The 13,018-nt window shown below is 42.5% G+C and overlaps 1 protein-coding gene across 1 annotated transcript in view; it reads left to right on the top strand.

Moving 5' to 3' along the window:
* The window catches only part of LOC134657546 (rho-related BTB domain-containing protein 1), a 30,553-nt gene that overhangs the window by 4,966 nt on the left and 12,569 nt on the right, over positions 1-13,018 (top strand). The window contains exons 2-10 of the mRNA XM_063513122.1: positions 161-343; positions 2,004-2,107; positions 2,289-2,372; positions 3,274-3,387; positions 7,084-7,291; positions 8,284-8,376; positions 9,366-9,518; positions 11,078-11,163; positions 12,239-12,365. Coding sequence (XP_063369192.1) covers positions 164-343; positions 2,004-2,107; positions 2,289-2,372; positions 3,274-3,387; positions 7,084-7,291; positions 8,284-8,376; positions 9,366-9,518; positions 11,078-11,163; positions 12,239-12,365 — 1,149 coding nt within the window. The 5' untranslated portion in view covers positions 161-163. The remainder of the gene's footprint in view (positions 1-160; positions 344-2,003; positions 2,108-2,288; positions 2,373-3,273; positions 3,388-7,083; positions 7,292-8,283; positions 8,377-9,365; positions 9,519-11,077; positions 11,164-12,238; positions 12,366-13,018) is intronic.

The following is a 13,018-nucleotide window of genomic DNA, read 5'->3' as shown; positions in this document are numbered from 1 at the left end:
TCCACTAACAAAACTATAAATAGGTAGTCATTTAAAGAAAGTTGGCTTAGCAATAACATTTAGAAGCAACGAAAGAGCTTGTAGATGGTCTTACCCAATAGACAGACTTGCCCAAACTCTGTTGCTGTGACGTAATATGTGGATTAACTCTTTGTTCCAGACCATGGATAACGAGCAGCCACATCAGGAGCTGGTCAAATGCGTGGTGGTCGGCGACACGGCCGTTGGCAAGACGCGGCTCATATGTGCCCGGGCGTGCAACAAGCACGTATCGCTGTCTCAGCTGATGACTACACATGTGCCTACGGTGTGGGCTATTGACCAGTACCGCATCTATAAAGACGTGAGTCCTTTAATAACTTTTTATTTGTCAAAAAATTATGTAGGGTTGGCTAAACCCTAGCGTTGTTTCGCCCATAGAGAAATATAAGTAAAGAAAGAGTGGTCATTCCATACATCACTTTTCTTACCAAAACACGAGTTATTTCGTTGTCAACATCTAACGTCAAGTAGTGGACATTATCAGTTCTGCTAGTTGACAATAGATGTAGCGGCAAACAAAAACTCTAATGCTCGACAATTTTTAGCTAATATTATAACCGGATTAACCGGAACGGAACTATATTTTCAACTCCTTCTTCTTATAATATTAGTTGTAAATTGTTTTAGTAGTACATTTTTCCTCAGTAGCGAAACTTTAGAAACTTATGCCATCTGGTGTCAAGTAGCGGTACTGATAATTCCACTACCTTGACGTTAGATGTCGACTATGAAATAACTCGCGTTTTGGTAAGAAAACTGATGTATGGAGATTGGAGTTACCACTCTTTCTTTACTTATATTTCTCTATGGTTTGGCCGGCACACTCGACTAACGATCCGTTCGTTGAAGGTCGCATGTATACGGTTTTCCAATAAAAGACAAGTGTTTATTCGTAACAACTGTTATATAATCTGCGCTAAAGCTCACAAAAGCTGGAAAGCTTGTATTTTACTATGCAATAGGCCCCTGGTCGGACACACCAATATGGAAGAGTGATACAAAGCGATTCGATGGCGAAGTGATAGCGATCGTCACCTTGGCTAGGCCGCTTGGAGCAGATACCTAGGGACTAATTTTTCAGGCAAAATAGACACAATAATTGTCGATTTGCGGGAAATACCCAGCAGCGGTATCATGGTCGTGTTTTTATCACCTATCATGTCATGCGTCACTTTCACACTTACATACTTACTTGTTAGAACGTGACAGGCATGGTGACAAATATTTAATAAAAAGACGGCCGAGGCCGGAAAAGAAGCCGGGCGGGGCGTGAGCGTTTTATATGTAAAAGCGGCGCGCCCCTTTAATAATTTTATTTCACACTCCAGGTTGGCAATAATTTTATCCAATTTGTTGACTTCACCTAACCAGTCACATTTGTAGTCCAACTTAACCAACCAGACAACATATTTTCAAATTTCCGTCAAAATTGGTTTGCCATTATTACAGTTATCCTTGCTCGTTTTATGTTTTGATAAAATTATAAGAACTAATTATGTAAATGTTAATGTCACTATCATCATATTCATCACTCGCATAACTTCAGGATTCATCCACCACCAACCACCAAATATTTATCTGACGCATTAGGCAACGATCTTGTTTCAATAATAAAATGCGGGCTAGAGACCAGTTAGCATACGCAGTACGCAGTGCAAGTGTTATTTGTACGTCATAATTTCATAGAAGTTTGACGTTTAATATAACACTTGCACTGCGCGTGCTATCAAAATCGTTGCAGACTTTTCTTGGTCTAACTCTAGTTGCGTCTGACGTTTAGTAAGCTTTTTGATACAGCCGAATATAATGGATTTAAAGGGTTTATACTCATTTTTTAAAATACCGGGATCCCGGTATTGCCTTTAAAAATACCGGTATTGAAAAATGCGTTTAAAAAGTCGGGATCCCGGGATCCTGGTATTGGAAGCCCTAGCACGTGCTCATTTTATTCGTTGTTTCAGGTGTTGGAAAGATCCTGGGAAGTAGTCGACGGTGTCAACGTGTCGCTCCGGCTGTGGGACACTTTCGGTGACCATGAGAAAGATAGGAGATTTGCTTACGGGAGGTATGGGATCATCGGTTTTATATCAGACATACTCAACCCTTTTTATAGGGCCACAAAGACGGTTTTACCTTGTCGCCCCGGGCCACTAGATGAATCTGCTTAAAGGTGACGTTCGGATGGCATGGTTATGTATCTATAGGTAGTATAGGTTAGGGTCACAGGCATTATGTTTTGGTTTCAGGTCGGATGTAGTGCTACTATGCTTCTCAATAACCAACCCTATATCGTTGAGGAATTGCGGAGCGATGTGGTATCCAGAAATAAGGTAATTTTAACATTTTTTTCTAAGCATCTTTGTGCTTCTGGATTCCTGGATTATAAATTGTATTAGTAAGGAAACAAAACTCAAGCGCTGCCTCAAAATATTTTTATTTGACTCCACTAATAAAGGAGCACATATACATACATTGATTTGTACCTATACAGACATGACTCGTGCACATAAGTATATATACTTAAATGATTTCTGTACTATGGCGTTTCCGCCCAGTGGTAGACACTGTATGATACCTAGATAGATACTCGTAGATCATTTATTGATAAAAATATAAAAAGATTTACATGTCATTTTCTTATCCTATAAGTACTATACATTATTATTAATTAGGTACATTGGTAATATCTACACATCGGTAACTCGTGGCATTTAGGTAGCACTTAAAATATTAGTTTAATTAATTCCTTTTTTTAGTGGTTTCTTGTTCTCGACTCGTATAGGAAGAACATTGTCACATCACTAGTCTGTTAGAAACAGTCAAGTGTTACCTAAGTGCCATGAGTTACCGATGTGTGCTCATCACTAATCTTTTAAGTGCTACCTAAATGCAAATGAGTTACTAATATCAAAAATTACAATATCATGCAATGCGGATGTTTCCTCTACCATAGAGAAATATAGTAACACAAGAGTGCTCACTCCATACATTAGTTCAGACTATTAATTTCAGTGTCTACATCTAGCTCCGAGTAGCGGAACTATCAGTACTGCTACTTGACAATAGATGTAGCAGTACTGATAGTTCCGCTACTCGATGCTAGATGCTAATAGTCTTTTTGGTACTAAAACTGATGTATGGAGTGAGCACTCTATGTATTTTTTTCTCTATGCCTCTACTTAAAATAATTTATTTAACAATTGTGTATGATATTTAATTAAATAATTCCAGGCGATTCTGCCCAAACACACCAATTCTTCTGGTGGGGTGCAAAAATGACCTGCGCTACATGTACAGAGATGAGACATATCTCAGCTACTGCAAGGACCGGAGCCCTTTCATCAGGTAAAATGCGAAGAGAAGATACATTTTTACGGCGTTATTCATAAACGTCTGCTAATTTAATCAGCTGATGAATCGCTTGTCCCTCTCTATGGCATAACGACAGATAGGGACAAACGACGATCATCAACTGATTAAGTTAGCAGCCGTTTATGAATAACGCCAGCACCTTTAAACGAGCAATTCTTGTATATTTATATATTTCGGGGATCTCGGGAACGGCTCTAACGATTTCGATGGTATTTACTATATGGGGGTTTTTGGGGGCGAAAAATCGAGCTAACTAGGATCTTTGGGAAATCGGGCATTTTTTCGTTTTTATATATTTCTCCCATCCAGCCGATAAAACAAACTACAATCGAGCAACAAGGGAGCTTAAAAACCTGTTACATGAACAGGGGTCGGACAAAAAGTGCGGATGACGTCAAACCACTTATAGGATGATTTCAAATAGTATTTTTGATTTTCATAAACAATTATCACTTATCATTTATCAACCTCTTTATTAAACGATATCGCCACTTGAAATGAGTAAGTACGTTTTTGACTGACACATTGTCAATCAGATGAACAATAAATTGACTTCGTTATTGTTTAGCTATTGTATCTTCACGATTATATTTAACTAAAATTTATATTTACTAATGTATAAGAAAACGCTCTAAAATGTCATCTTTACTCGAATATTGTGGCAAGTTTCGTGAAATTTATTTTATTCACTACATCACCCTACCACCTGTATTATTAATTCCATGGATTTATTTACGATTATTTTGTTACTTCATTAATACTACTTTGTTACTACATGTCACACGGAAGTTTAAATACAAACTCAAACATCATCCTGTGTGCAAGATTACGTCATTTTTACGTCATCCGCACTTTTTGTCCGACCCCTGTACATGAATATTCTAACAATAATATGAAACACGCTTTAGAAATGATGTCACCAAGTGGCAGCAATCAACACTCATTGTGGAAAGCCTCCAGAACCGTTGATAAATCACAATCACACTGCCCTCCAATAAAAACTGGTAGCTGCTGGGCAAGAACTGACCAAGTAAAAGCAGAAGCCATTGCACTACACTTGTCAGAAGTATTCCAGCCCAACCCTGACGAAAGTCTCGACGACGAAAGCGAACTAAATAAAATACTGGACCAAGATCTACAACTATGCCTGCCTATAAGACCAACGTCGCCAGGGGAGATCTCAAGGAAGATTCGTAACTTAAACACCAAAAAGGCACCAGGCTATGATCTAATCACACCAAAGATTCTTAAAGAACTGCCTAGGAAAACTATTACTTTCCTCGCTTGCTTATTCAACGCGATCTTCAGAATAGGATGTTTTCCGGGGTCGTGGAAAGTTTCACAGATCATAATGATCCATAAAGTGGGCAAGCCGGCGCACGAAACTGGGTCATATCGTCCTATTAGCCTGACTCCTGTGCTGTCCAAGCTATGGGAAAAAATATTTCTGGTTCGGTTGAAGTCTCACTTAGATGAATGTGCTGTTATACCACCGCACCAATTTAGATTCCGAAAGTCACATTCCACAACTGAACAAGTACATCGGGTTCATGACGCAATACGTCAATGTTTCTGGACGTACAACAAGCATTCGACCGTGTCTGGCACAAGGGACTGTTGTGTAAGATAAAAGAAAAACTGCCTCATTCGGTCTTTCACATCCTAGCTTCGTACCTATCCGATAGAATTTTCCAAGTGAGGCATGGTGACGCGAGATCCAGTTTTTATAACATAACAGCAGGTGTGCCGCAGGGCTCAGTGCTTGGTCCGACCCTCTACAACATATTTACCTATGACTTGCCCACTTCTGAGCACGTGACCGTTGCTACCTACGCAGATGATATTGCTTACCTCTCCTGCGACAAATCACCTGAAATAGCTAGTAAGCAGCTACAGCTTGTGCTGGATAATACTTATAGCTGGCTAACTAAATGGCGCGTAAGGGCAAGTGCTCATAAGTCAAAGTAGTCAAACCATATCACCTTTAGCCTAAGAAGAGGAGATTGCCCTCCCGCCAAACTTGGAAATGATATCCTACCACATTGCGAGAGCATCAAGTACCTAGGATTTCATCTGGATAGACGCCTTATATGGAAAACCCACATAAAACATAAACGTAATGAAATGATCCTGAAATACAAAAATCTTCATTGGCTAATGGGACGCAACTCGGTCTTCTCAGTGGACAATAAATTACTCCTATACAACGCAATCATTAAACCCATTTGGACCTATGGGATCCAACTATGGGGAACTGCTAGCGACAGTAACATTATGTGTCTTCAAAGAGCACAGAACGCCATCCTTCGTGTGATTGAGTGCACCCTGGTTCACTCGAAACGATGAAGTACACGACTATCTCAATATGCCCACCATAAAGGAAGAGATCAAAAGATTCACTAAAAATTACATTGAGCGCCTGGAATGGCATCATAATCCACTGGCATCAAAATTACTGGACAAGACAGAAACAGTAAATAGTATTTTATGCAACCGTTGTTTAAGAGGGGTCAAAAAAGGCGAGTGGCGTGGGTAACAATTTGAGGCGAAGCCGAAAATTGTTAATAAAGACGCCACGAGTATTTTTTGACTCAGTTAAACAACATTGCATACAATACTTTTTCTACGACCAAGCACTTACTTTGAAAAAAAAATTGTAAATTTAACAAATATTTTTCTTTCAACAAAAATAATACTTTAAACAAGTGGAATCATATAGGACATATATGTAGGTAAACAAACCAAACCCGGCCACCGTGCCCCGCGCCCCACGGCCGGTTGGTCAGCGACACCTTCTTGTAACTCATGAGGCCCTGGTACTTGCTCTTAGTTAAATTACAATTTTGGATAGTTTTTTTTCTCGATTTTGGCCACAGTAGCCTATGGAGACTAACAAGCAGTGTTCGTAGTCTATGGATCTTGCCATATTACGGGTGTCACATGCGCGTTTCTGACTTCTGAAGCAATTTTATTGTTTCTACTATAGAACCTAATGAATATTTTGTAAATTGGCAGCAATGCACTTAGTACTCATCTGTCAGAGATGACAATTAAAATTAGGTTGGCAACAATGTATTTCATACAATATTTTTTAAGTGGTGATTACACGAAGTATCGTAAAAGTACCAAAAAGATACTGCGTGTATGCACAAATACTTTTTTGGGGAATAGACTAAAGACTTGTCTTGACAACTATAACATAGGGGTTTAAAGGTGTGTGTACGACCTTTTAAATGACAAATAAAAGTACGGGAGTAGAAAAAAGACTTAAAAGGAAGCACATTGTGCCATATGAAAGCAGTGGTTAAGAGAGACGATGGTCTCCAAATTGTTTAATAACTATATACAGCAAAACTGATTATAGTCGTTACCGACTGATGGCAGTTCAAACCAGAACAAAAAAAAATATATTTCTCCCAGATTGACATTTATTTCAATTAATTTTATAATTATCTAGTAGAATGAGTGCCTAAAACATAAATTAAAATATTTAATAAAGTAATTTGATTTGTTCCCTAAGTTGTATAAAGATGACAGCACCATCTCTCTCGCTATATTAGCTGACATGGTTGATGTTATGCAATACAATATTGGTGGAAAAATGAATGTTTATTTTAGTGTTAGGGGTTTTCCCAATTTCTCACATTCAAATAAAGTTTCTCCTTACAGAACCCCGCGAAAAAGCGACCTAGTAATGCCAGACCAAGGGCGCGCCCTGGCGGCCGAATACGGCATATATTACTACGAGACGTCAGTGTTTACTTATTACGGTGTTAATGAAGTTTTTGAGAACGCCATTCGTGCGGCGCTCATAGCGCGCCGCCAGCAGAGGTTCTGGATGACTAACCTGAAGAGGGTGCAGAGGCCTTTGCTGCAGGTAACTGAACCTTATGGTCATAGACACAAGGTGCTCCATTAGTCGAACGAGGCGCTCATAGCGCGCCGCCAGCAGAGGTTCTGGATGACTAACCTGAAGAGGGTGCAGAGGCCTTTGCTGCAGGTAACTGAACCTTATTGTCATAGACACAATGTGCTCCATTAGTCGAACGAGGTGCTCATAGCGCGCCGCCAGCAGAGGTTCTGGATGACTAATCTGAAGAGAGTGCAGAGGCCTTTGCTGCAGGTAACTGAACCTTATTGTCATAGACACAAGGTGCTCCATTAGTTGAACGAGGTGCTCATAGCGCGCCGCCAGCAGAGGTTCTGGATGACTAACCTGAAGAGGGTGCAGAGGCCTTTGCTACAGGTAACTGAACCTTATTGTCATAGACACAATGTGCTCCATTAGTCGAACGAGGTGCTCATAGCGCGCCGCCAGCAGAGGTTCTGGATGACTAACCTGAAGAGGGTGCAGAGGCCTTGCTACAGGTAACTGAACCTTATTGTCATAGACACAAGGTGCTCCATTAGTTGAACGAGGTGCTCATAGCGCGCCGCCAGCAGAGGTTCTGGATGACTAACCTGAAGAGGGTGCAGAGGCCTTTGCTACAGGTAACTGAACCTTATTGTCATAGACACAAGGTGCTCCATTAGTCAGTGTCGACGTACTACGTGAACGAGGTACTCATAGCTCGCATCCAGCAAAGGTGCTAGATGACTAATCTGAAGAGGGTGCAGAGGTCTTTGCTACAGGTATTGTGTTAGACAATATACAGTCGCCATCAGATATATCGGAGCGGCTAAGGCGCTCACAAATATCTGAACACGCCTCTATTGTCAAGGCTTTAGAGTGCGTGTTCAGATATTGTGAACACCTTGGCCGCCCCGATATATCTGATAGCGACTGTACACACAGCTACAAAAGTGCATACTCACATTATGAATGGAATGTTTTTTTTAGCCAATATAATATAATGTTGCTTGTTCCAGGCTCCGTTCAGACCCCCGAGACCCCTGGAGCCTGACGTGGTTCCGGTAAACTCCAGCTATCTGGAAAATACGGCTACATTATTGCGTCAACAGGTGGGCATCTAAATCAGGGATGTTGCGAATATCCGCATCCGCATCCGCAACCGCGGAACTTCCGCATTATTTTCAACATCCGCATCCGCATCCGCATAAAATCGATGCGGATTTAATGCGGATGCGGATGTGGAACAGGTCGGTACAGGAAGCATCGGCGTAAGTGCTAGACTGCTAGGTAATTTCGTCATTAACCAAAAAGACCTATTAGAAATGAGCAGTCAAGCGTGAGTGGGACTTAATGTACGGAACCCTTGGAACGCGAGTCCGACTCGCACTTGGCCGGTTTTTTGAAATAAAAATTACTAAATGTAATATTTGACATTTTTTATGTACCTATCTTGACATCCGCATCCGCATCCGCATCCGCGGATGTCAAAAAATCGGCATCCGCAACATCCCTGATCTAAATGTAGCAAATGGCGCCCAAATACTAATACAGTTTCATTACTAACATACTTAAGTCATCAGCTATAACTAACAAATGTATGGACCATTGTTGTCTTAAATAAAGAAATTTTGAATTTTTGAATTTGAATTAAGTTTTTACACTTTCTATAGCTGCCAGCCTGCAGCCCATTTCTCGAAAGATATTAGTCTAATATTATTAGTGTGTTGTCATAGCAACCCATACGATGTGACAGTTTGTGGACTAATAGTATTAGTCTAATACCGTTCGAGAAATGGGCCCCTGGAGTAAAATCTTAACAACTAACCCGTATTCATGACATTTTACAAAAACCTCTGTTAAATTTTGTGTCTTTCATACAAACACGGATGTCAAAATGACGGATTAAAGGACAAGTTAACACATTCACTGCCACCGACGCACATGTGCGTCGACCGTCATACAAGTTTGTTCCTAGGCCACGCCCCCTGGCAGTGAATGCGTTAAGGGCTTGTTCACAAATCACGCAAGGTTTTCCGGCTACATTTTGATTGGTCGCCGACGCCAAGCATTCAAATAAATATTCTTAAATTTGTTCCAGTATTTCTCCGACATGGTAATAATATGCGGCGCGAAAGGCTTCCCCGTGCACCGGTTCATGATGGCGGCCGCCTGCGAGGCGTTCCACAGGCTGCTGACCACCGAGTGCGGCCGCACCGCTGAACTAGCTCGCTCCTCCAGCGAGAGCAGCATGGTGAGTGTAATAGGGTATTGCACCGGTTCATGATGGCGGCCTGCGAGGCGTTCCACAGGCTGCTGACCACCGAGTGCGGCCGCTCCGCTGAACTAGCTCGCTCCTCCAGCGAGAGCAGCATGGTGAGTGTAATAGGGTATTGCACCGGTTCATGATGGCGGCCTGCGAGGCGTTCCACAGGCTGCTGACCACCGAGTGCGGCCGCTCCGCTGAACTAGCTCGCTCCTCCAGCGAGAGCAGCATGGTGAGTGTAATAGGGTATTGCACCGGTTCATGATGGCGGCCTGCGAGGCGTTCCACAGGCTGCTGACCACCGAGTGCGGCCGCTCCGCTGAACTAGCTCGCTCCTCCAGCGAGAGCAGCATGGTGAGTGTAATAGGGTATTGCACCGGTTCATGATGGCGGCCTGCGAGGCGTTCCACAGGCTGCTGACCACCGAGTGCGGCCGCTCCGCTGAACTAGCTCGCTCCTCCAGCGAGAGCAGCATGGTGAGTGTAATAGGGTATTGCACCGGTTCATGATGGCGGCCTGCGAGGCGTTCCACAGGCTGCTGACCACCGAGTGCGGCCGCTCCGCTGAACTAGCTCGCTCCTCCAGCGAGAGCAGCATGGTGAGTGTAATAGGGTATTGCACCGGTTCATGATGGCGGCCTGCGAGGCGTTCCACAGGCTGCTGACCACCGAGTGCGGCCGCTCCGCTGAACTAGCTCGCTCCTCCAGCGAGAGCAGCATGGTGAGTGTAATAGGGTATTGCACCGGTTCATGATGGCGGCCTGCGAGGCGTTCCACAGGCTGCTGACCACCGAGTGCGGCCGCTCCGCTGAACTAGCTCGCTCCTCCAGCGAGAGCAGCATGGTGAGTGTAATAGGGTATTGCACCGGTTCATGATGGCGGCCTGCGAGGCGTTCCACAGGCTGCTGACCACCGAGTGCGGCCGCTCCGCTGAACTAGCTCGCTCCTCCAGCGAGAGCAGCATGGTAAGTGTAATTCCCTGTGTAATCCATAAAGATAAGATAAGATAAGATAAAGATAAAAGATAGTTTATTCATTGCGCTTATGAACGTCAAATAAAGCTACACCGGCTCCAACCCTACACTTCTGCCTTGAGAAGATTTAAAGACCAGCTCAAACCGGTTGGGTGCACGCTCACGCCACGCAAGCGGTTTGTCGCCTCTCATAAGGATCCCTGCATTACAACGCGTATACGCACACGCATCCGGTGTGCATAGACCTTAACACGTTCAGTGCCGAACCCGACTATCGGGTATTTTATGATTCCGTTCTCAGGCCGAACGACCCCATAGTCGGGATCGTGGTACTACAGTTTTATATGACGATTTTTTTGTGGCCTGGCGCGGATGTCTTGTTTGGCTGGGTGGCAATTAATGTGTTAAAAGAGTCTAGGGTTTTCTTTTGTTAACATACCATGAAATAGAGCAAACAGGTTTTTCACATAATTAGTACAAACCAGGGTTCAAACCCACCTCCGATTTCGTACTCCACTTTTACCTGGTTCTTTCGCTATTGTCTGTCTTAAATACTTTACTTGTATTGTTGTAGGTGAGCAGTATGGGCGAAGCGACTACGGGTGACTTCAATGAGGACACAGAGTACCTGATCCGACAAGATCAAGCCAAACAAATGAGGTACAGACACGCTCCGTGATTGTTACACCATTTAGGGGTCTAGCTAAATTGGACATTCCATAGCGTAAGTATGGAACAACCAATTTAGCTAGGACCCTAAATGGGTTAACAATCCTGTGTGGTGATTACACACATTAGATCATTCGTATCAATTAACTCAGACGGTGAAGTTCTTGCTTGGTGGTTTTTGCAGATTTCAGGCCGGGTCAGTTAGATAAATTATTACAAGTTTTTATTTAGTTTCACCTGTCCCGTTGTCTGTCGGTCTGTAATCAAATCTTGCAAGTTAAATTTGACCCACTTCCCGGTTTCCGATGAAGCTGAAAATTTCCATACATGTGCAAGTCGGGTGACAATGCAATATTATGGTATGGTATGGAGCTGATCTGATGATGGATACAGGAGGTAGTCATAGGAACTCTGTGATAAAACAACGGAACCTAATTGTGTTTGGGGTTTTTAGAATTGTCTCGATGAGTATTAGTTGTCTGTGGGAAAAAAGTACAGTCAGCGATAAAAGCTTGGACCAAAAATGAAATTTTTGCCAAAAACTTATTTTTATGGTAAAATTTTTTAGTCCCGCTGTTATCTGTTCAGGCTTTGGCGATTTCTTTAAAGATAACTCTGCAAACATTATATGTGTCATTTTCAAGTAAAACATACCACATTGTCGCTGTACATAAGGATATCCGGACAAGTTATTTGTATCAAGATGCAAGCAAATTTCGTCCTTATGGTATGCGATAAAGTGGTAGTATTTGCTTGAAAATATCACATATGGGTGGATCAACTATTTCTTGTTGTTATTGTGTCCGGTCAGCCAAGAGACAATGGTAGCATAGTTTGTTAGAAGACATTGTCCACCACCTTCTTCTGACACGCTTGGTAGACAACCCTCAATGGAAAGGGTTTATAAGTATCACAAAAAAGCGTGGTTGGTGAATTTAAATGCCTAAAAATCAGGTTTTAAAGAGTGACCCAGGAGAACGTAACCATGGCAACGAGTGACAAGAAAAAGTTGATTCACCCATATTATTAAATTTTTTGGTTATTTTAAGAAGCTGTTTGTTTACAGAGTGTGGGATCAAATAAAGCGGCGGTCGTCCTGTCAGATTCTGACCCTGAGCGACAGCTGCAAGAAACCGCCAGACCTTTATAGGGAGGTCAACCACCCCGCCATCAACTCTATACGAGTGGTCAAGGTACTTACATAGTGTAATATAAATTATTCAGAGTGATTCTTTCAAGTAGAGGAAGAACAAAAAAAAAACCGGCCAAGTGCGAGTCGGACTCGCGCACGGAGGGTTCCGCACCATCAACAAAAAATAGAGCAAAACAAGCAAAAAAACGGTCACCCATCCAAGTACTGACCCCGCCCGACGTTGCTTAACTTCAGTCAAAAATCACGTTTGTTGTATGGGAGCCCCACTTAAATCTTTATTTTATTCTGTTTTTAGTATTTGTTGTTATAGCGGCAACAGAAATACATCATCTGTGAAAATTTCAACTGTCTAGCTATCACGGTTCGTGAGATACAGCCTGGTGACAGGCGGACGGACGGACGGACGGACGGACAGCGGAGTCTTAGTAATAGGGTCCCGTTTTTACCCTTTGGATACGGAACCCTAAAAAAGACTGTTTCCAATCCAACATTTATTATGAAATCTTTTCAACATTGCATTGTTTTTCGCAATCGCCTTTAATTTTTGTAATGGTAACAAAAATAAAAAAAATCTACGGGTTTTATAATAATTCTGGTGCCGAGTATTGAAAGCTAAGATGGTCCTTTACTTTAACCTTTTCGACGCCGTGTCAAACACAAAAGCTGTCACTCGAACGCCACGTCACCGAAGTG

Source organism: Cydia amplana, chromosome 20 (assembly GCF_948474715.1).
Source record: "Cydia amplana chromosome 20, ilCydAmpl1.1, whole genome shotgun sequence".
In the NCBI taxonomy this organism is placed as follows: Eukaryota; Metazoa; Arthropoda; class Insecta; order Lepidoptera; family Tortricidae; genus Cydia; species Cydia amplana.
The sequence above is the reverse complement of the archived record's forward strand: the minus strand, read 5'-3'. Positions and strand labels throughout refer to the sequence as shown.